Genomic DNA, 23381 nt, shown 5'->3' on the forward strand with positions numbered 1-23381 from the left:
GAGAAATTTTGTCATTTTTAAGAATCCAACACTTCAAAAATAAACTTTGACTGATTTTATAACAAAACGTTTTACCCTTCACTGTTAAAAAAATGGATTGTCGTGAGATTACTTGTATTTGCCATTGTCGCCAATTTTCTAGATTGTTCCGTGTACGAAACTGTCCGAAATGCTTTATTCGTATTTAAGCTTTACCAAAGCAGCTCCGAAGGCGGAATGCAAGCAAGTCACCAAAACTTGGCAGACAGCGGGGTCTTGCGGACTTGGCAGTAATTTTTCAACGGCTGTGCCAAGTTTTCGGTCATTAGCCTGGCGCGCCGGTAGACTTCGCCATTTCGAACGGCTGGAAATGCTCTCGTTCCTAATGCTTGCAACGCTTGCCATTATTGTAGGTTTGGATTGTCAGACAGAGCAGACTTTGCTTTCAAGGCTTTGCCAAATTTAAGTGCAAAATTATTTGCTGTTTTTGAGCACAAGACGTATTTGTTTTTTAGGAGCGGTTGGCAACGTACCAGGTTGCAGTTTTCGATTTGAACGGTGATATTAATTTAAAAAACACTTCTGTTTTTCGAAATTTCTTAAAAAGGACTTGAGCATATACGTACTGTAACAGTAAACTTGACAATTGCAATTATTATATATATATATATATACAGACTTTTAACTAAGAAATACTCATAAAAAAGAGCTTTGCATTTGTTGACGGTACATTTTCCATTCAAAAGAAACATGATAAAACACCCAGTGTACTTCAATGTTTAACATTTTAAATGACCTCGATAAAATAAACTGTAAGAAAAATAATTTACTTTCCCCTGACTATATACGTGTTCTTTACTTTCAAACAGCTTCATAGTTTACATATTTGTAGCAATGAGTGTTTAAATTGCATAAGAACGATAAAAAAACAGCAGCAGACACCAGCCAACAAAACGAGACCATAAACGATGGCTGCAGCTTCTCTGGTCTCGCTGGGCAACGCATTCGACCTTAGCACCAGCAGTAGCAGCTATTTGCAACAAAACGCAAACAACAACCGAAATAGGCGCGATTTTGACGAGGACTCAATATTAAGCAACAGCGAGGATGAAAGGGCGGGATCCGATTACAGTCTTTCCGACATCGACGACGCCCTTGAGAAAAACCCCGCCCCCCACCACCAGGGGGGACTTCCCATGTTCCCTGTGACCTTGGACCTCCCGGTCAAGGTCAGCCGACGCCCGACACCGCACCTGTGTGACGTCATAAACAATAATGACGACAAGGCGCAAGATGCGAGCGAAAAATCGGGTCGGCGACTCTCGAGCGGCGAAAGTCGTAGGGTCGCGGGTTCGAGGCCCGCCTCGGCCACTGGCAAGTGGGTGCGGAGAAGGTCAACCAAGCTCTCGGTAAAGAAGGAGACGGCCAAGCAGGGAGTAATGCAGATCGCTCACCTCTTCGCTGATCCTCCGCCAAAGTCCGGCTCCAAAGAGCAGGAGGAAGACGCAGCGAATGAGGACCGCATCTCGGAGCTAAACGAAGCGTTTAAGAAGACTATAAACAAGAGGAGAGCCAACACAATAGGAGCCATTAAGGACTACTGCAGCTCTCCTGTCGTTCCTGCCTCTCCTGCACATCAGACTCTCAAAGCAGAGCCGCTTCAGCTGGATCCTTTGAGGTGCAGAAGCCAGAGCCACAGCGCCATCCTCCTGGACTCGCCACGATCACGCTCCTCATCAGTGCTGAGCACCCGGAGCGTGAGGACGGACACGGACTGCGAGGACGAAAGCGAATCGAACAAGTCGCTCCGACAGTGGAAACATTACCGCAGAGCGATGGAGGCTTACAGGAAGTCTGCGCAGAAAGCAAAGGCCGCCTGCGAGAGTGAAGCAGCCGCTACAAAGACGAGCACGCCGCCGGCGCCTGGACAGAGCGTGTTCGAGCGCGTGAGCATCTACGACTTGTGGGACACGCGCAGTCGCAGCTCGACCCCAACCGGCAGCTTACAGGCCGAAAGTCCTAGCAAGTCCTCAGTGGACGATTGCGACTCGCTCAAGCTCGGCGACGACGTGCAGCAGTGGTGCAAGCGTAACCATAGCAACAGCGGTCCCGCCGCGTCCACCCCCATCCAGAAGTGGGGCTGCAGATGCGAGGAACCCAACCCCAGCCTGACCCTGGACTATCGCAACGTTGTGAGGCGGACTCCTAGCCGGAGTAAAGGCGGAAGCGGGGGATGGACTCTTCTGCGCAAGTCCTTCCGCAAACCGCCCAGCAACCGCAACTCCAACTTTTCGAGAAAGAGCTTGGAGCCTGATCCGATTACCGACATTGACGCTATGATCGGGCTTAGTCCTGGCAGCTCGCACTCGGCACACAACAACAGGGACTCGTTTTGCGATGAAGTTTCAAGTTTTGATATGGTTGAGTCGGCAGACGATACCGAAGCACCTAAATCTCCAACCTCTCCTCCACATCAGAAATCGGAAAAGATTGTGTGGCCTGGCTACCAGGACCTTATCAAAGTGAAAACCGAACTCTCCGACGAATTTCCACGCACCAGCTTCAAAATGCGCCTCGCCGTTTTAGAGAAAAAGGGCGTTAAAACAAAAGGCTTGGCCGACATCATTTGCAACGAGGAGACCGCCGTGCAAGCAGGCGCCAAAAACCTCCGCAAACTCTCGAGCGACGATTGCCGCAAGTCGCAGGCCGACCTGAGCGACATCAACCTGCGCGACAACGCCATCATCAAGAAGCGCAACCTGTCGCAGTCCAGCAATGGTGCGCTGCAGTCGAGAGAGCACAGCAAGAGCGTCGAGAACATTCCAATGCCAGCCTTCCGCTTCTTTGGCAACTACAACACCGTCGCAAGTCCCGCCCGACTCTCCCGCCTCCTTAAGAGGAAAGTGAAGACGCGACTCCTCTCACCTCTCTCTTCCCCACACGGCGCTCTCAAGGACACATCCAGAAGCAGGGACTCCCCGAAGAGGAGGACCACAAGCTTAGGCGATCAATGCGAGTTTGAGATTGAGAAAGATCATCTCACCATCGTGAGCACCGCCGGGGAAGATTTGTGCTCTTCCGCCGACGAAGTCTTTTCTCTTCCATCCCCGGCTCCCACGCCTGCCGGGGATTTAATGGGATCCACCGAGTCCTTTTTGTTCCCTAGTCCGCCCAAAGAGTTTTGCTGTCAGGAAGAGGACGACATGCCCTTGGAAACAAAGGAGGTTGCCAAGTCGATAAGGACTCCAAAATCTTCTCCGAGAATCTCATTGGGAATTTCTAGATCAAGCAGTTCCATGTCTGGTGCTAAAATCGACATCCGCAAAACGAAGAGCGACCGCTCGCCTAACAAAAAAGCTCTACGGAACGGCAGCGTCTTTTCGACCTCAAATAGCTTCCGAAAGGTTGAAAAGCGATCCTCATGGCTCTTCCACAACTCCACAAGTCCACTCTCGTGCTACCAGGAAGGCAGGTCGGGTGCCACCGCCACAAATCTCACCTACATGGATGTCCGCAACGTCACTCCCTCCGTAAGTCCGGATGTGAGGAGGAAACAACAGGAGGACAGCATCCCGAAGATACTGGTGACACCGACGCCAAGCATCAAGAAAGCCAAACAGCTGGAGCAGGTTTACTCCAACTCGGATCGCCTCGACCCGCTCTACCTCAACGTGCAGTCCGGATGCGAGTCGGATGAGGACTACGTGAGCTACGATCAGTTCTACAAAGATAAGCCACCTGTTCCGGAGTCCCCGAAACCTAAAGGCCGCCAATCGGTGTCCAGCCAAAGATCGAGTGCGAATCAAGAAGATTTGTCACGCCTCGACCTGGACATCGACGGATACTTCGCCTCGCTGGGAAGACGCCGCCCCAGCGTCCCGATGCGTAACTATGTCGCCTCGGCTTCGCGAAACAATCGCTTCTCCAGGAGTTGCCAGGGTTCGCTTCCTAAGTACGTGGCTCCTCCAATCCTGGTCAACTCGAACGCAAACAACAGCGCTGCCGACTTAAAGTACCGCGTTTCAAATGCCTCAAGCGTTCTGAGCACCGCAAGCTCTTCAAGCCATGTAAGCAACTCTTCGGCACGAACTCCATCGGGAAGACATTCCTCTGAAGCGGGAGGCGCGACCAGGCGTCGCAAGAAACGCAGGAACAGAAAGCAGCGCTCTCCAGGTGGCCCCAAGACCAAGGTTCCACAGGAGGAACCGGAAGCCACCTACCAGCTGACTTTGGAGAAGACCTTTGCGAGTAAGAGCGACCGACTCGAGATGATCTCGTCCTTCATCAACAACGACTCGATCCAGCAGGTCGGCAAGATCTGCGAGATGTTCGAGAGCAAGGCGCGAGAGCAGCAGATGAGCACCCTGGAGCGCAAGGCACGCGCCGAGGGCATCTTCGCGCGAATTTTGAAGCTGCGGAAAGTCAAAGTCAAGGAAGGTATAAATCTCCTTCAGGCGGTTAAACGCGATTTGGTGCAAGTCGCATGCGTTGGTACATATTTTGCGCCTAATAAGCAGTTTGATTTTGTTTAATACTTTGTACTATAGGTTAACTGTCCCAAGCAAGGTTTAACGCTTTTTTGTGCGCCGATGTGCGATTGCTGCCAGATTAGCCTCTGAAGAGGCAAACCTAACGACTGGGTACTAGTGGGTGCGTTTGTTTTTAGGTTTAGATTTTTAGGCTTCATTTCGTCTCGTGCTGTTTGAGAATATATTTATGGGATGTCGATGTTTGGGAAGATGTGACTCATGGCTTTGTTGGCGCAACCGTGCGCGACTGGGCTATGGCGTTATCTGTCATGGGTAGTCTTTTATTGTGGTCATATTACTTTTTTGTTCAAGGTTAATAATAATTCTACAGCAAATTTCCGTTGAATCAATCTTAATATGGAAGATTAATTGTTGGGTCATTTTTTTCAGCAAATTTTGCCAGTTCCCTTATTTAAAGCTCTTTACTTTTCAGCGTAGTTTTATTGCAGTTCATCCATTTTTTTTTTAAACATCAGCATTGATTCCGATGCTGCTTGTCTGTTGCGAAACACACAAGGCGCAAGGCAGTTATTTATTTTTTTACTTTTTTCCGTTTTCGCGGCATTTTTTCGCCGCCTGAACCGGACAACCTCACTCACATTTCGTTCCGTTCCTTCCAGCAAAATCTCGCGAGGCCGCAAGTGCCCTTCCCAACCCGCCGAGATCAGGTATCCCTCGATTTCTTGCTGCCTTGGAAAAAAACGCGTTGCGGAACGCGCTAAATTGCGGACAAAATTTCAAACAAAAGTTAAAAAAATTTTTTTTTGATTTTCTTAGCATTTCGTGTTTAGTGTTTTTGGTTAAAATTTAGTTGTAAAGTTATTGCTAGGGGGTGTTGAAATTTTACTTTAAAATAGCATGACATTAACTCTTGGTTAATTTTATGTTGTTTCTTTGTAAATACTGGGGTCAATTTTAGTTTTAATTAATTTCTAAAAGGGTTAAAAATTTCCTTTAAAAGACCTCTGCCTATAGGTATCATAAACTAAAATATATATAAATAACTTTTTGGTGATTTCAACACCAGATGTAAATCGTTCTTTATGCCCTTCTCCCTGATTCCGCAATTTAGCGTCGTTCCGCAAAAAGCATGTTGCTCGCACGTTCGGTGCCCCACCCGCCGGTGTTTTCCCGAAATTACAACCGATCGTTGTATTTTTTTTTCTTCCTAAAACTGCTGCACTTTTTATGTGGAGCATATAGTTGATTGCCGATTATTATTCTGCTGGGTGTTTTTCCGTTTAGTTCGTAACAAACGTCGTTTGTCTTCGTGATGATGACCTTCTTTTTTCTTGTCCAGCTGCTGACAAAACTAACCAGGTTTTTCATGTTTTAGTTCTTTCTAAAAACTCGTATCGTCGTTCTACTAACCCCTAACAACCTAACTCCGGTTTAACCTTGTATGCTTACAGCGTATTTTCAACTAACAAATGGACAATATTTGCAAAAAATATATCCAAGAATGTATCTGTGCAAAGCATTAGTAAGCTCGGGCTAGTGTCGATACTACCGTTTGTCATGGGACATAGGCTCTGGTCCGATATTATTGGACATCCGTACCTTGTACGAAATGATTTTGTTTAAGATCGATTAATAACCACTCTTTTTATTACTCTTATAACAAAATGCATGAAAATGAAGTTAATGCTGCAATATGATTTCATAAAATGCGGCATTAATCGTTATATCAACATTCTGAAATAAACCACATACTAATTTCTGAATAAAAATGTTTATTGATATCGCATTTAAGTTTCCCCTTATTTTTTTCAAATTCGTGTTTTTAAATAAGCTTACATTTCTCTAATCAAGCTTTCGCGGCAACTTTATTTTTAACGTTGATCTTTCACGTCTGATGATTCAAATCACTTTGTTTGATTGCCGAATTACGCTTTTCGCAGCGAAGCCAAAACAACCGTATTAGACTATAAGCCCATATGACGTAAGAGACCAAATAAGCGTAAATGACGTTAATAAAAGCTAATTGTGTTCCCGAGTTTTGCTAAGGCCTTGGAATTTATCTTTAATTATAAAAAAAAAAAACGATTTGCCATTAGTCACGATATTTCAACTAATTAGAGGTTGTACAAACAACAACTCGTATGTAAATCAAGTTGACTGATGACATTATTTGGATCTATATAGCACGGTTGTGTGAAACCTTTTTAGCAATTTTAAAAAGGCAATTTTAACGCCGCATACGAATTTAATGCTCTTTCCATTTAAAATTCAGCATGCGTATTTTCTTTAATGTTAAACTTAAACTGATTTATCACAATTGCGAAACGTGGCGTTAAGTGAATCCTTGTTTGCAATATTTATTAAACCTTTAATTGCCAGCCGCTGTACATGATTTTAATTCAACGCGTGCTTGTCAAACATGACATTTTGACAGCCGACTTTTTTACGTTTGCAATTAATCTTATCCAGCGCTTACATAAGGACACAAAACGCTTTAAAAATCCCACATCTATCGAAGGAAAAATTTTTTTTCGCAAACTTAACGTTAAATTACACCGCTCATACCCCAGAAAAAACATAATTTCAAAACTTGCTATCTCGCCTTGTATTTACTGACACCGTACACTTGATTTCTCTCATAGCCGTCCAGCACCAGCAGCACCATGCGCCCCCAACACCGAGCCAGGCTCCACAGCACACAGTTCAGATGCAGGCGCCCACACCAAGCGTAAGTAAACCCCTGCTATAATGTTATTGAACTTGGTCCTAGTTCAAAAGCCTTATAATGTTCGGCAATTTGGCAAATCGTATCTTATCAATCGAATTTCATGGAAAGATTTTCTGCTATGGTTAAAATACCTCCTTTGATTTCGTATCAAATTGGCCCCTAAACTATGTAAATATTATTTATCGGACGATTAGCGATACTATATGATTTGCTATAGGCTTCGATTTATCAGGTACAGTTCAGATGTTGTCGCCCACGTCAAGCATAAGTAAACCCATTAGCCATTATAAGCCCATCACTATTTTACATTAATACTAATTTCAAGTTCGAAAACTCGGTTAAGTATAGAACTGTCTTCAACGCAGCATTTTAGCAAATATTTTAGCCTAATTCGGTAACCTTATCATATTACGGAATTAGATTCTTGTTTTATTTAATACCATAAAAAAGTATTTCCGCTATGGCTAAAGTGCCCAGGGTTTTTTTAAAGGTTTGGTTTGGGTGACCGCTAAGTAGTTTTAAGAGACCGCAAGTGTTTCATTTAAATACCAAAAAGTTGCAAGTCCAAAATTTGGGAAATCGCTGGAGAAATACACCTTAAAAAAAACCCTTCAAGTGCCTACATAAATTTCTTTCCCATTTGACGCTGATAATACCTAATGAATTGGCAATATTACTATATGAGATGGACTTCGCCTTTATCAGGCATCGATACCACAATTTTCATACAGTAGTTGCCAGCAGACACAAATGTCCTGCCCAACCTCAATAATTTCATAAATCACCTCCTTGTTTTTTCGTGTTACGTTAGATTGACAAGAAAAAGTCGAAAACCAAGAAAGACAAGAAGAAGGGAAAGCTGAGCAAGGCTGACATCGGCACTCCGCAAGATTTCAAGTGAGTTGTGCGAAAACTTTGTGTACCCCCGTTAAAAACGCGGCATCGCGTTTGGCAAAATGCAAATCTACTTCCATATAGTCGCTGAACGAGTTTATGCACGACAGGGCTTGCTAATCTGGGGTCCTTGCACCCCTTGGGTGTACGTGGAATATTTTTTCTGCTCTTTGGAAGAATTATAGAGGGTACATTAGGGCCTAATTGAAATCTTGGTGGTTAATTTACAAATTAAAGAATTTTTCAAAAAACAGAGTTTAATTATAAAGAAAAGAAACCCTTGGGCATCTTCTCCTTGACTGTATTTATAGTCTACTTCTGTTTCAAGTTATGTGGGCCGAAGACAGCATTTTTAAATCAAATTGTTTATGCAGCCAATTTAAGACGTCATGTCTCAAAATGTCATGCTACTATTAGGGCAGTCCGACTTCTTAAGGGGTCCGTGTTAAAAAAAAGTTTAAAAACCTCTGACCTACGTCATCATGTCACTGAATTTCGCTTTTAAGCCTTTTGCGTGAATCAGTGGCTCTCTAAAACTGTGAACAACTACTCATGAAGGGGTTGTTTAAGATGAAAAATATGGACATGATATAAGCCATTTAATTGCTTAACATTTAATATGCCTTGACCCGAACTATTAGGATCTATTGTTTTGTTTTTTATTGTTCATTGTTCGATGATCGAACGCGATAATTTTTTTCTTAAAAAGACTAATAGATATTTATAAAATCTACCACTGTTATAAATGCAAGTGCAAGCTTATAGTCTTTATGAAAACCTAAACCTTTTTATTGTATAGGTTCTGAAAATCGCATATTTAGAAGGGTATATGTCTACTGCTTTCGCTTAAAAAAAACGTAATAAACAATATATTTTTCTCTTTTCAGGCACGTCGGTCACGTGGGCTGGGACCCCAACAAAGGATTTGACGTAAGTTGCCAAAACTTGTAAAAACTACTGGATTCTATCCTATACTGTAGTCCAGGGGCGGGCAACCTTTTTATCACAAGGGCTAGTTAGGAAATGTAATGCTTACAGGAGGGCCGCACATCAAATAAACACTAATTCATATTTACAGCTTTTACTAGAAAAACTAATGACTACGGCAGTTTTGTCTGTGCTGTCTACTTGTAAATTTGGAAAAAAAATCCTATAATTCCAATGACGCCTTTTTGTACGGATCGGCTCAGTACAATTTAATTAACAGCCTTAATTCAAAGCACGTTTCCCATCCCTGCTGTAGTCGTTATCAGAAATTTATTAATAAAACAATACCTTATTGAAGTGGCCTTAATATTTTAATTCGAATGAATGTAAATTGATACAAAACAATGTTAATAAAACAAAACAGCATCAGTGTAAGTTAAACATCATTACCAAAAAAACAATAAATAACTAACAAGGCGATCACCTACCGCATACACCAACTTCCGCCACGGACAACTACAATGTCAAGGCACAATATGTTCAGTTACCTTTAAGCGAAAATAATAGAACGCTTATACACAATTAAATTATTTATAAAACTTACACTGGAATGCGCAAGGTTAACAATTGTTTTCAACTAATTAATCGCCCGGTCATCGCTTTTAAGGGAATGATCATCATGTAAAAATAAGCTTTTCAGTCTTAAATTTTTGACATCGTTTTTCAAGACATGGTCTTGTCGCGAAAAGCCTATGGCAAATTCTTACCCAACATTGTTTTCAATAAACTGCTTTACTTATATGTATTCCATTGCTCCAATAAATCGCTTGACTAACTTCTTTACTGCCACCAACTAGAAATAAAAAGTGTTTATCTCAGTCGGTAAGTTTCAATTGGGTCAACTGTAACGTTTTCTTTTTTTGAAGAAATTTCCAGCGAATTGCTGCTATTTGTTTAAATGGTCTTGCCTTTTACAATGGAGAGACCGAGCCCTTGTTGTACAATACATTTATTTTTACACTATACTTTTTTCATCCCTTTTTCGTGTAAGTTTGCACCATTATTGCAATCGCTATGTGAAAAACAAAAATGGGCCTATTTGTTAAGTATAGTTTAATTTCTCTTTTTGACATCTGTCTTTCAAAAGTTCGTTATTTCACAAAATGGAACGCGGCTATTTTACTTACAACCAGCTTCAAGTTTGGCATTTTGATAAATTTCCAAGCGTCGAAAGCAACGACGTTGTGTTTCCTTGCCTTGAAACGCCTGATTATCGCCATTAATCCCTTCACGGCTGGTCGAAGTCGTTATTGCGGCCGCGCATTACACGACATATGGCATTTTGTTTTATTTTGTCGCTTAATCGATGCAATTGAGAGATCTTACAGCTTTCGTTCAATTGTGAGTTCTTAGACATTGGTCTAGCTTACAATACGTTTAGCGGATGCGGATTCTTCTTGCGTTTTTGTTGCGAAATTATTTAAGGCAATTAGTTGAACGAACTAGTTTTACAATACGTAAAACCATTTCATAATGTAAAATTTTGTAAAGGAGTATATGTGTTGACTTCGGGACATAGTAAAGGAATTTTGAGCCAATTCAGAAAAAAACAAAGTTGTTTTGAAGAAATATTTAGTTTTAAGGCGTTTATATAGTTGTTTATAACCAAGATTGAAGTACATTTTGATTTTTTTAAATGCCGCCCTTTATTCTCTTTAATTCGCGGTGCTTCTAAGTGAAAGTGAAGTTATTGTTATCAGTGGTAAACAAATGAGTCAGACTGCAATGGCAAGGCATTGTTTGTCAATATACCGCTAAAGTTTTATATGAAAAACTGAAAACAATATACTTTAATAATAAACAATATATCATTCTATTTGAATAAGAAATTTGTTAATACTTTAATAGATTTCACACTGCGTCGTAGTTAGGTTTGCTGGTAAAATTAGCACTTCCACAATTTGATCATGGACTGTGAGTTAGAAATGTTCCTGATTGCAATGTCCACGTTTGTGTGCGACTCGCCTATTTGGAACTACGTAAGTAACACGCACAAAACAAAATTCCCGAAATAGTAAAGTTTTTATAATCTGAGGTCTTGCAGCAGAAATTGTCTTTTGCTTAATGTAATTCAAGCCTTACGTCGCCCCCTTTGATTTTTATTTTGATAATTTTCTGTCAAATTTACGAATTTTTCTGTTAGTCGAACTTTGTTCTTTCAAACATGCAAAATATGTCAATTTTTGTAGCAGTAAACCCGCTAGTTTTACAACCTTATTTTTGGCATATACAGTAAAAACGTTCACTAAACAACATGGGTGATTTCTAGATTTTATGCAAAAAACTACCGATATCCGTACTATTAAACTTTTCGGTTTACATTCGAGTCAAAGTTTCCGTTTTTTGAGTTCCATTTTTTGTCCGCAGATGAACAACATGGACCCGGACGTAAAGAATCTCTTCGCCAAAGCTGGGATTAAGGACAGCGATTTGCAGGACAAAGAGAAGGCGCAGTTTATCTACAAGTTTATTGAGGACCAGGGCGGCATGGAAGCCATTAAAGAGTGAGTTCCTCTTGTTTTGTTGTTTTACTGGAGTTTTCGGAATCCTTTTGCTTTTGTTAACTTGTTTTACACCTCCGTGTGAAAATACACATTGGTTTAGTTGTAAAGATATGTGTATTTTTTTTGACAAAAAGTCCCTTTGGCTTAAAACTGATTTTTTTCTTGTTTTTGTCTGTTTTATTTGGGTTTTGCGAAATCTTTTCGCTTTTGTTAACCTGTACTGGTAAAATGTGAAAATACACGTTAATCTGTTTGTAAACATTTATATATATTTTTGCCACAAAGTTTGTTTGAAGTGTTCCTTTGAAAATTGGCTCGAAACTGAAAACTTTTTCTAAAAAGTCAACTGTCCAGTTTACGACGAACTGTGGGAGAATTACCATTAGTAGTACACCAAAACTTTTCAGGTTTTATTCGGAGTTTTAACATTATTGCGGTAGACGTAAGTTATATTCTCTTTTTTGATAAATTTGAATTTTTCGTTGGGTGCTTCAATATACTTCAGTAAATAAGAGTAAAATTGGGAGTTTAATTTGGCTACCAGCATAGTTGTATTTGTAAAAAGAGAAAAAATACATCATAGTTACCTTAAAATGGCCTATTTCAATTTTCAGAGACATAAAGCGCGTCAGCGGCCCGCCGCCGGCCCCACCGACCCGAGGGGGTCCCGGGGGTCCGCCGCCTCCCCCTAGGAGAAACGACGGACCACCCCCTCCCCCACCATCGCGCCAAAACGCCGGAAGCCCCCCTCCGCCACCCCCACAACGCCGTCAACCCTCTTCACAGCCCCCGCCACCCCCGAGCAGTAGGGGTCATCGAGGGGGACCCCCGCCGCCCCAAAGGTCGGAACCGCCCCCGCCCCCTTTTAGGGGCATGGATTCGATGCCCCCGCCGCCACCTCAAGGGGGTGTTCCCCCTCCGCCCCCCATGGGAAGCATTCCACCCCCTCCCCCGGCCCCCACATCTGGGTCGATGCCCCCTCCTCCCCCCTCTGGTGGGGGTGGGGGCGGGGGCCGAGGGGCCCTGCTTTCCTCCATTCGTCAAGGGGTGAGTTGATTGCTGTTTTTTATATAAAACTGTAAACATAGAATGAATACCAAAGTCCATACAGAAGTAGGTAGAATATTTTTGAATCTACTGAATAATTCTTTATTCATTTTTAACATGCCATACCTGATTCTGTATGGGCTTTGATATATTTATTCTATGTTTTTTAACTAAAACCTCCAGCCATTGCGCTATAAACTGTAAACTTTATGTTGTTTTTACATCTTTTTTAACTCTTCAAAATTTGAAAAAACACAAAAAAGAAAGACAATAACCTAATAACAAAATTTCAACCTCCGCACGATTAGAGCAAGCCACCTAAACGATTTCCTTGTTCTCCGTATAGACCGGACTCAAGCCTCCAGGAGAGCGAGCCGTCGGAGGAGGAGGCGGAGGAGGTGGTGGTGGAGGGAGAGGAGCACTCCTCGATCAGATCAGGCTGGGAGCCGCCCTCAAGAAGCCGGTGAGTGTTTGTTGATATACTATCCAGGTGCAGCCAACTTATGTTTAAATTCGATCGACTAAAATATTTTTCAGAGACTCTCGATAGACTGGTTCGGTAAAAACAGTTCTTAAGCGTTAATTGCATTCCAAGCCAGCGATGGAGGTTAATTTGTTAAGTCAAATAACGCTTTAGGCTTGTATAGACAACAATTGGTCATTTTAATGTTCCGCTTGTGTGCAAAAGCTACTGTAATGATGTAACACGTATTTGAAGCGATCGACGTTTGGCTACCCCTTTTGCACATTATTGCGGGTTTCGTTTATGCTCATTTTAAGCCAGTAGCGTGTCACCACCATTATGCTTGCTTGATTTTGTTTAAACAGGTTTAAGTAAGCTTTAGATCACAAACAAGGGTGTGTTGATATACTAACCAGGGGTAGCCAACACGTTTATATGGGCAATAACGCTCAATATATGGCAATAACACTAATGATTGTTTAAATTTCAGGCATTGGACAAAACGCCTTTCGACTTAAAATGACCACTATAATCTTGATTTAAAATTAGCCTTTATATTTATGCTTTTATATTTAACGAAAAATTTTACCAATCCCGCCATATATATAGTTGATTTATTAGTTTCTATATTCCCTTGACCGTAATTATTTCACACGTGCAAATTGCTGTTACGTTACACCATCTACATTCAAGCTATATTTAACGAATTCTTCCCTCCATCCACAGGGCGCGAGCGACGCCGGCAGCGAACCGGCTCCACCGGCGCCGCAGGAAGAAGGCCTGGCCGGCGCCTTGGCCCGGGCCCTGCAAAAGCGCGAGACCGCTATTCAGTCGGGCTCGGATTCAGACTACAGCGGTGGTGAATCCGACGAAGAATGGAGCGACTAGCGCTCTCGCGACACCTGGCGCCCGCTGCCACCGAGTCGGCTTGCCGCTCGATGGCGCCACAGCCTCAAGTGACGTCTATAGGCAATCTCTTGTCGTTGTTGCTTGTGATAGGTCAAAATTAATGATTTTTATCGCCTTCAAGAATTGCAGCGGCTGGCGGGTTTACAATCAATATTTATTTGTCGCTTTGTTAAGAAAATAGAAAGTAAGTGCTTTGGATAGTTAGATATGCTTGTTGGGCGCGTACCCAAGCGATTGCCTTGGATTCTTTTCCCAAAAAGGTGAACGTTTGTTTGTCATTCCAAATATACGCGGTTAATTAATCCTTGTGTATTTTTTTCAAGTGGAGTTTTTCCAGACTTCTAAATTGCGTTTTTCTGCTTAAATCAATTTTTTTGGGACCAACTTTATCGCGTAATTGCCTTTTTTCTACCGTGATGTTTTTCATTCGTCTGTGGCCAGTGTGGGTTTTTACAAGGAACGAACATCTAATATTTTGTTTACTTGTCGAAATTTTTTTTTGTCGGCTCTTTGTTTTCTGAAAGTATCACACAAGCAACACTAAAGGTTTAAAATTGCTGCCGTTTTAAATTCATTATACTTTATGCATTTAACGCCATTAAAAACGTGTGTCTTTCTCGTTTAAGCGCCACTTGATTATTGTATTTTATTTTTACGTTTTTTTTTTGAGTTCCCTAATATTATAGCTGAGTAACATTTTTAGAATATCAGCTTGTAGATATCCTTAAAAATCGTTTTGTTTAAGTAAGTGTACCTAACCCCATATATTTCGTATATTATTATCAGAGGCGTTCAAATCTTCGCCCCATCCATGTACAAAAGAAACCTCTCGGGTAATTCCCTTTTTCTCTTTACCCTATATACGCGCGTGCGTTTTAATCGCAATACTTGTGCTTTTTTTTCGATCAAGTGACGATATGATATATAACACGATCGTAAGCCCATGCTAGTTGGCTTTGTGATGCTTTGTAGTGTTTATCTGAAGATGAAAATGTTGCAAAATTACTTACAAATTGGGAATGTCGATATTTTCGTATTACTACAAAGTCTTTTACTAAAGTCATAAAGGTTTTCGCTAAGTTTGTGAAACGTGAAATGTCTTTGAATTAATTTGCCTACAAAAAGCATTGAAATTATACATCTTTAGTTAGTAACACAATTTACGTTGCCAATGTATTATTATGTTGACATTGGTCTTTGATTTTGTTTTATATAAATGTGTTGCAACCCTGTTAACTTTTTAAGCAAAATTGAAAGTTGGACCTTTAGGAAAGTAGGCTACTTTTTACAGGTTATAAGGCTCAAATTGGCTTGGTGTTGAAAAATAGTTTGGTTGCTCAACCATGTCAGGTAATGGACTTACCACATACAACACCGTTTCATCACTGTATAAGCGAGTCTTCATTGTGTGCTTTGTATATTTTTTTTCATTTTTGTTTTCTTGGTCCAGGCCAGACATATTGCATTTGAACACAAATCCTACCACACTACTGAAATCAGATTGAATTTCTAGCAAAGTAATTTATTTATATAAAAAAATCTATTATAATCAAATTTGAACATGCAAGGATACACCCTGACACGACAAAAATACAGTAAACTATTTGTGCAAATAAAGGCTTTACGTTTAAAAATTAACCTGCCCACATGTGGGGACAGTTACATGTAAAGATGGACAAATAGTTGTGCAATGTGCATAGTGGAACGAATCTTGGTGGTTCAAGTCAGATTTTGATTTTTAATAGACAAACAGTCTTAAATAGTAGAAGTTTAAAACCATTTAACGTAGCCTTGGATAAACCCTTTTTTAGAAACAACTAAAAAGTGATTTTTCCTTGCGCAAAACCAGAATGCATTTCTTGAATTAGTAGCAAAGTAAATTTCGTGCTTCGATTTTGACGAAAAGCGAATTGCATAAGTAACAACAACGGTGCGAATTTCAGATCGAACTTGCAGTACATAGGTAATATGCTGGTTGGACTAAAAGCCAAGATTCACAGTGCTTAACAAAATAAACGGGCAAAACGAAGTGGTAAAATGTCACAGTGAACATCGGTGTGCGAAAGTGCTGATAAACGTTTCGATGTGAAGGTATTGTGACTAGCGAGGAATTGGCGTTGTTCGGCACGTATTTGAAAGAAATGAAATATGAATCACAGTGTCAAGTGACAGTTTTAGAAAGTCGATCGACAACGACAACAAAAAACATTTCAAAAATCGTAAGGACGTTAGTACTGGTGTGGCGCTTTACAATAAAAACACTACATGTTGCTAAATGACAAACGATACGCAAAATCTCAAATGTCGTAAAAGTAATAAATAATTTCGCAGGAAAGGTTCACACCGAAGTGGCAATAAACAACATACCCTGCGCAACTTAGTAGGTAGAGCGACGGTCGCGGTTTGTCCGGGGGTCGTTAGTTCAACTTGAATTTTGCTACAAAACAATATAGTTGAATTCCGAGAGGCCAAAATGGTCTTATACCCAGGGCTGCGGAGTCGACGTGCGCATGCGCAGTACCAAATTTCGAAAATGATAAGGCCACAAACGGCAATTTGTATATGTGGAAGAGCATATGGTGAAATATTTTCCAACCACGAATCGTAGGTGGACGAGTTATATAACACCCCTTTGAGTGAATTGCTGTATACCCACCATAGTCATCCTACAAGCAACTTAGTTGCGCCATTGGAGTTTACCAAAATAGCTGCACAAGGCAAATTACACAAACCACTATCAGCGACACTACCCCGTAAAAAGATGCACATTCCATTAAAAACAGCTTCAAACGTCGTGAGCAGCCCGCTTTGACCTTCAGAACTTTTTTAAGGTCGACCTTCGGCGCACTGCCTTGGGCGGGGGCGCCACGGGGGCCTTGGGGGCGTAATTGGCGAAATCCCGCAGGGTGATGGGGTAATCCCCCTTGCAGCGAAGGTGCTGGCAGATTCGTTCGACTTCAAGCTGAAAGTATTTGTATTTTTAATAGCGCTTAAATATCGGAGGCTTTAGTTTGTTATAACAACGCTCTCGTGGTGCAAATAAATAGCACTTTGCCGAAGTTATGTCTGCGTTCAGGCAAGCTTAACTACGGTCACAAGGTTAATAACCCTGCGACCCCTGTCTGCGGTTTGGTCACGGAACAAAGGTAGTACCAAATTTGTCCTTAGGTGAAAGAGCTTGTTTCTTTATTATGTTATCTAAAGGTGTTGATCTTCTCTGATAAGCAAAACGAGAAACGTCGCTTTTCGCATTTTTCACTATTTCACCAAGTAGTTGTTTTTAACTGTAAGCTATGGTTATTTTTTTAACTCTCTTTAAAATAACTATCCAAAAGCTAACTATGAGTTTAGGAAAAGGGATAAATTATTTTTAAGTAAAAAACTTTTTTCTTAATTCCTTAAAATTCTCTAGACTTAATTCTCATTTTTGCAATCAATATTTTTCTGCCAAATACGTTCTGTATGAAATAATGTAAATTTATTTTCATTACCACAATACTTTGCAACAAAATATAAAATTATAAATAAAATCAATTTACATAAACCAGCGTATTTGAACCATGAGTGGAGTTGTTACGTCACCTACCCCGGTTATTACGTCACTACCCACCTCGCTCACTCTTCCCAAGCGGAAGAGCGCCGCTCTCATCTCCTCCCACTTTGCTCCTCCTCCTCCTCCGGGAACGATCGACTCCATGAAGGTGGGGAGCGAGGTCCTCATCTGTTTGAGGATGCGAGTGAGAAGGTTGGTGGCCGCCTGCATCTCGCAATCCTGGCAACACAAAATGGATGCTAATTAAGACTAAAAAAATGGCACGCTAGCCCCCGAAAATAGTAAAATTGTTATACAGCCAATTGCCATTGTTTATTATTCACCATTTAAAACAATCGCAGCAATAACGACAATTACCAATTACTTCTGATATTATACTATAGTGGAGGCTCGCATTAACATCATTATATAGCTTAGTGTCGACAGACACTTAGATGTAGTAATGCGCATTTCTACTACACAGCTTGAAGGCTGACTTTGGCAGACCAAGTAAAAGGTTAAACTGTTGGCACCCTTTGTACAGTACACAAGATGGCTTAAAGGCTTGCCGAGATGCCGAAAGGCTTGCCGAAGTCAGTTAGCCTGATCAGAAATATAGTGCAAGCAAGGCCAGGCTAGAAAAACAAGTAGCCTGCGGTGAGATTCGAACTCACAACCTCCTATAGGGGATTGTTCTAACTTCTACCAAACAATTTGGTGAAACTCGGCAAAAAACAGGCGTTCTCGTGGAAGCCAATATTAGAGTCTATTTATAAATGTATATTTATAAATGGGTATTGACTTCGCCTCACCTGTATTTTAAATGCCTTAATTCGGTTGAAACATACAAATTATACACGGTTATAATAAAGATTTAACAAACTACGATCCGAAACACACTCACGTATTTCTCCTTCAGGGGCTGTCCCTCGTAAAAGACGGAAACGGATCTGACGTTGAGGACGGATTTTGCGGAAGCGGAAAGGTCCGGAGGAAGGACTACTTCCCGGATGCTGAGATCCACCAACTTCTCGCTTTTTTCAAGATGTTGGAGGAACGACTGTGAAGTAAGGAGAAAAACTGCAATGTATCAGGTTAAAAAATAATAACTTTTAAGCATAACTGTGATGATACAAGCGGTATTAAACTTTGTCAAAATGATGACCTGTTTTGCTATAAGATTCATTATATAAACAACTTTTAAGCACCTCAAAGCAGAATTAGGGAGAGTGTGAAGTTCAAAGAATGAAGAAAATATTAGAAGAATACCCACGAAAATATTTTTTATCGCACGAAAAATTGATTACATGGCGTTTTGGTCCTTATGACTTTTACACAATTTTTGTTTTAATGGTTTTGTTTTTCTGTCGTTTAAATTCGGTTTTGCCGATTTGCTGAAACACAATGTTTGAATAAAGACATGAAATACACCACGAATGGTAAAATAAAACCTTCACACTTATACTCCTAAATGTTCTAAAAATGAAAATAGAAAACATAAAAAGATATGGATGTGATATGATAAAGGTAAGCCAAATTAAAAACTCTCCAAAAAAATCTTTGACACAAAAATCGCAAAGAATTGCACTGGGCAATAATATTTTCTGTATTTTAGCGAAGAATAAAAAACAAAAGTCCCATTTTCATCAAGTTACCGACACTTTAGAGAATTTTTTTGCAGAAAACAAACTATTTTCATTTGAAGAAGAGAAATGCTCCCCCCCCCCAACAGAAAATCGCGCTGTTGAGCAATACCAACAAATACAATACAAAAGTCGCGCATTTTAATAAAATTATCACCAGTTTATTTGTAAACTTTTTTAAAGGACCCAGCGTTGACTATTTTTCCTCAACTCAAACAAAAGTCACGCATTTTCGTCGCATTACTGTCACTTTAAAATTTCATAGAACGCATAAGTTTATACAAAGCAAATTTGCAAAAAAACGCTTCGTAAAGTCCGACTTTCGTCAAATTGATAATAAACATCGCGCGCATTGATATTTTCCATATTTTAGCAAACAATTGAAAACAAACGTCCAATTTTCATTAAGTTACCGACACTTTAAAGGAAAACTTTTCAGGTCAACAAAGTAAATAATTTGTAGAAGCGAATGCAGCAAGTTATTAAACTATACCAACAAATCAAAAAAAGTTGCATTTTCTACAAAATTTATACAAAGCAAATTTGTAAAAACAAAAAACGTAAAAGTCGTACTTTCGTCAAATTAAGCCTTTCTACAAATATATATTCAACTATACCAACAAGCAAAGGTCGCGCATTTTCTACAAATTTATACAAATCAAACTTCAAGTCCCACTTTCGAGAAACTGATCAAAAAAATCGCACGCTCTTCATTATTTATCAACTCACCGCCAAACCCTTTCTTCCGAGGGGGTTTCGGTCCAGAACCAGGGTCCTCAGGCAGCTGTGGGACTTTTTGACCCTCCGGCCCACCTTGGCGCCGCACACCCCCGCCGCCAGGCGCTCGGCGCCGAAAGGCCCGATGTGGTTCACGGCCAGGGACAGGAACTTTAGGCCCGTGTTGGTCCGCAGGGGACGCCCCAAAAGAGCGGCCCCCTCGTCACCCAGGCCGTTCCAGGAAAGGTCAAGGCTCCGAAGACTCCCGTTCACCTTTTTTACAAGTTTGAACGATATGAAGCATTTTTCATTGCGATACCGATATCGATGTTTTGCACAAAAAATATCGCGAATCGAACTGATTCTCGACGTCATTTATTATGCTTAAAGAAGAACAATAGAAAAAAATAAACTCTTTTTGTTTTCAGGTGATTGAGCCACAATTTACATTTGTTTTATTAGGCCAAATTTGCTTTTACGTCTATTTTTAGCACGTGTTAAATTACTATTTTAGTAAACTTACTATTTTAGGGGCGGAGTAGTCTGGGGGCACGTGTATAGAATATTTTCAATATTCTATTTTAGATTGTTAAAAATTCAAATTTGTTGTTTTAATTATGAGTTTAGTTACTTTCCTTGTGACGGCCGGTCACGTTTTTCTTTCTTTTAGGGCCACAAATTATTATTACCGAGCAACAAACAAGGGGTCCAGCACACATTAAGGACTGGACCAGGGGTCGGCAACCTACGGCCCGCGGGCCGGATCCGGCCCGCCGATGTAATTCATCCGGCCCGCCGCCTCTTACACAAATTAGACACGAGTCCATTTCACATACTTTTTGACTATTTTAACTTATTTTAACAGGTGCAAAACATTTTCGCGCTTCGCGCGAATCATTATTCTGCGTCCGGTTTGTTTACGTTTTGATGCTGTGTCTTCACCTACATCAGCGCTTCATTGCCGTTGCGCCGTGGAAGGTCGCCAAATGCGTCAGGGAAAAACATAAAACGTATTCAAAATGATGGACATATTTTTTAAACAATATATTTCGGCAATGTAATGAAAACTTGCAATAAATTTAAAAGAAACGCCGGTATTTCTTTACAAAATAAACGCGTTTTCTCGCTTTGCTCCAAAGCTTTACTTCCTCCAGGTAATTAAACACGTTTTTAAGTGGAAAAACGATCCGATGCCCCGCTGATTCACTGTTGTTCTAACATTAAAATAACACAATTCTTAGTTATCATTTTGTGCGGCCCGCAGAGATCTTTCTGATTTTATTTTGGTCCGCGACTAGAAAAAGGTTGCCGACCCCTGGACTGGACTAACCATTGGGGTTCAGTTTTTGCCATGAAGTTAAAGCGCTACACATTAGTTGATTTTTACCCTGATCTGCATTTGGGCGAAAAACTAAAAAGCGTGGTAACTTCTACTTAAAATGTCCACTTACTTTGAGCGCCTTTCCAAAAGCTGTTGATGCAAGTTTGCCCAGGATGTTCCAGGATAAATTCAAGCTGTCGATCACGCTGTTCTCCATCAGCACTGCTGCGAAAGCCTGGCCTGAAAAGCAGAGGTAAAAGTTGAATAATCATTTTTTTACCGGAACACTGGAATATTTTCAGAGATGACGTCAAAGGGTAAGGTCATCACGAGGCGTCTAAAATAAGTTAACCTCAGGAAACCTGAAGTTATAGTTGGATGTAGTGTCCAAATATGCAACAGAATCTTAGTTTAAATGCATTTAACGAGATGGCGGAAAAAACTCGTGAAAAGCGACATGGCGTGGTAAAAAATACCAATAACATTTTTAAAGGTGTGTCGTCACTCCAAATTTATTTTTACCAAAAGGCTGGTCCGGCTGCCTTTAATTAACTGGAACGTCCCGGCTTTTTTACCAGTACTAGCAACACATTCACGTTTTTTTTTAATTTAAAGCAAACTTTGTGTAAAAAAATATATCTTTTTTCCAACGGTTGTATTTAACGGACAGACTATCGTTAGTCCGAGTTAAGAGTGTTTTAAATGCAGTATCCCTGAAAAAAAACTCAAATTTATTTTCAAATATTTTACCTGTTTTATCGGAGAAAAGGTTGTGGCTGACATCGAGCGATTTCAAAGTCAGATTCCCGCGCAGAGCTTCGCACAAAACAAGAGCCTCCTTCGTAATAAAAACTCAATTGAAATATACGCGACTTGCTAGGGATCAATCAAAAGTCACGGTTTGCGAAGTCAATACAGAATGTACGAGAACAATAAACACAAAATACAGAAAAAGGAGGCGAATTAGAAATAAACACGTGACAACTAACTCCAGAGGGTAATATAAATTCAAGATAAATGTTTTTAGTATTGCTATAAATAAGTTACTCAACTCGTTGACTTGCCACTGTGTTAAAAATAAAATTCCTAAACACCGATAAAGATGTGTTTTTTCAGCTTTTTTAAAATAGTGACAACCGCCTTACCCGGTCTCCCAGCTTGTTGTGACTTATGCAAAGGGAGGTGAGGGTCGAGTTGTTTTGCAGAACGTCGGCGAAGTAGCTCCCAGCGTCCGTTCGTAGACAGTTGCGACTCAAATCGACGCGGCATATCGTCGAATGCGCCTAAGGTATAATATGGTGGATGGTAAACCGTGAAGGAAGTTGGGGGGTTAACTAAAATAAATCGTAAATTTAAAACACATTTGCAACCCAAGGGACGCCATTAAAGCTATGAATCAAAAGCAAGCGCCTACCAAATAAAATACCCAGTTAAACACAATTCTAAAAATATCGGTATCGGATTGTTCGATAATAATAGATCGAAGCCGAAACCGATATAAAGTGGATTTATCGGCACTCGTCCGATACCAGGGTGGTATCGGTGACGTTTCGACATCAAACTAATATGGCTATTTTAGCCGTTAATTGTGGTCCAGCCCGTGGTTTTCTACTTTGAAACTATAATACAAACATTTGACGATATTGACATGTTAAAGATCAGAAGATACTGGATGTTATTTTATCCAGGAATAGTGATGTGATTCCGGAATGTAACAATGCAACAATATGACTAAGTAAACAACATGGAATTGGAAGGTCATATATGGAAAGAATAACAAATGTCATCTAATCCGGTAGTGGGATTACAGGACAGCGCTCAATGAAGTTGACAAAAATAACAGAAACTCATTACTTCGTCAGTAAAGAATTTTTGAAGATTTCAGCTTAAAAATGGTTCGCTTTACATGTAATTATATTTTGGCAACGCTGTGTTTTGGTCCGTTCTTTCGCTATGATACAAATGCATAAGTTCTCAAACTTTTCGCCTTTTTTTCTTTTAATAATTGGCGACACACTTTTATCACTACATACACATTACACACCTACCCCGTACGCCTAATTTATAACGTGCCAGCCTTACTAAACAGTAGAGTTATAGCTACTAGCATCATGTTATTAGTTATCTTATTCTAACACATCCAAAACAGTTTAGCGGCATACGTGAG

The 23381-nt window shown here is 40.6% G+C and overlaps 2 protein-coding genes across 2 annotated transcripts; one reads left to right on the forward strand and one right to left on the reverse strand.

The window, feature by feature from the left end:
- The first annotated feature begins 643 nt into the window (after positions 1-643).
- Positions 644-14116, forward strand: LOC146146949 (uncharacterized). Its single transcript, XM_083386569.1, has 9 exons — positions 644-4416; positions 5129-5176; positions 7112-7197; positions 8009-8094; positions 8979-9021; positions 11446-11582; positions 12197-12629; positions 12976-13092; positions 13819-14116. The coding sequence occupies exons 1-9, from the start codon at positions 948-950 to the stop codon at positions 13978-13980; spliced, it is 4581 nt and encodes a 1526-aa protein (XP_083242695.1). The 5' UTR covers positions 644-947; the 3' UTR covers positions 13981-14116.
- A 2700-nt stretch (positions 14117-16816) lies between these two features.
- On the reverse strand, positions 16817-22864 carry LOC146146950 (uncharacterized). Its single transcript, XM_083387886.1, has 8 exons — positions 22847-22864; positions 22360-22497; positions 21965-22052; positions 21345-21454; positions 19906-20166; positions 18438-18593; positions 17612-17773; positions 16817-16963 (listed from the first exon to the last, which is right to left on the reverse strand). Exons 1-8 carry the CDS (start codon positions 22862-22864, stop codon positions 16817-16819), a joined length of 1080 nt encoding a protein of 359 aa, XP_083244012.1.
- Positions 22865-23381: the final 517 nt, after the last annotated feature.

Source organism: Ascidiella aspersa, chromosome 4 (genome assembly GCF_963924565.1).
Source record: "Ascidiella aspersa chromosome 4, kaAscAspe10.2, whole genome shotgun sequence".
NCBI classification, from domain to species: Eukaryota; Metazoa; Chordata; class Ascidiacea; order Phlebobranchia; family Ascidiidae; genus Ascidiella; species Ascidiella aspersa.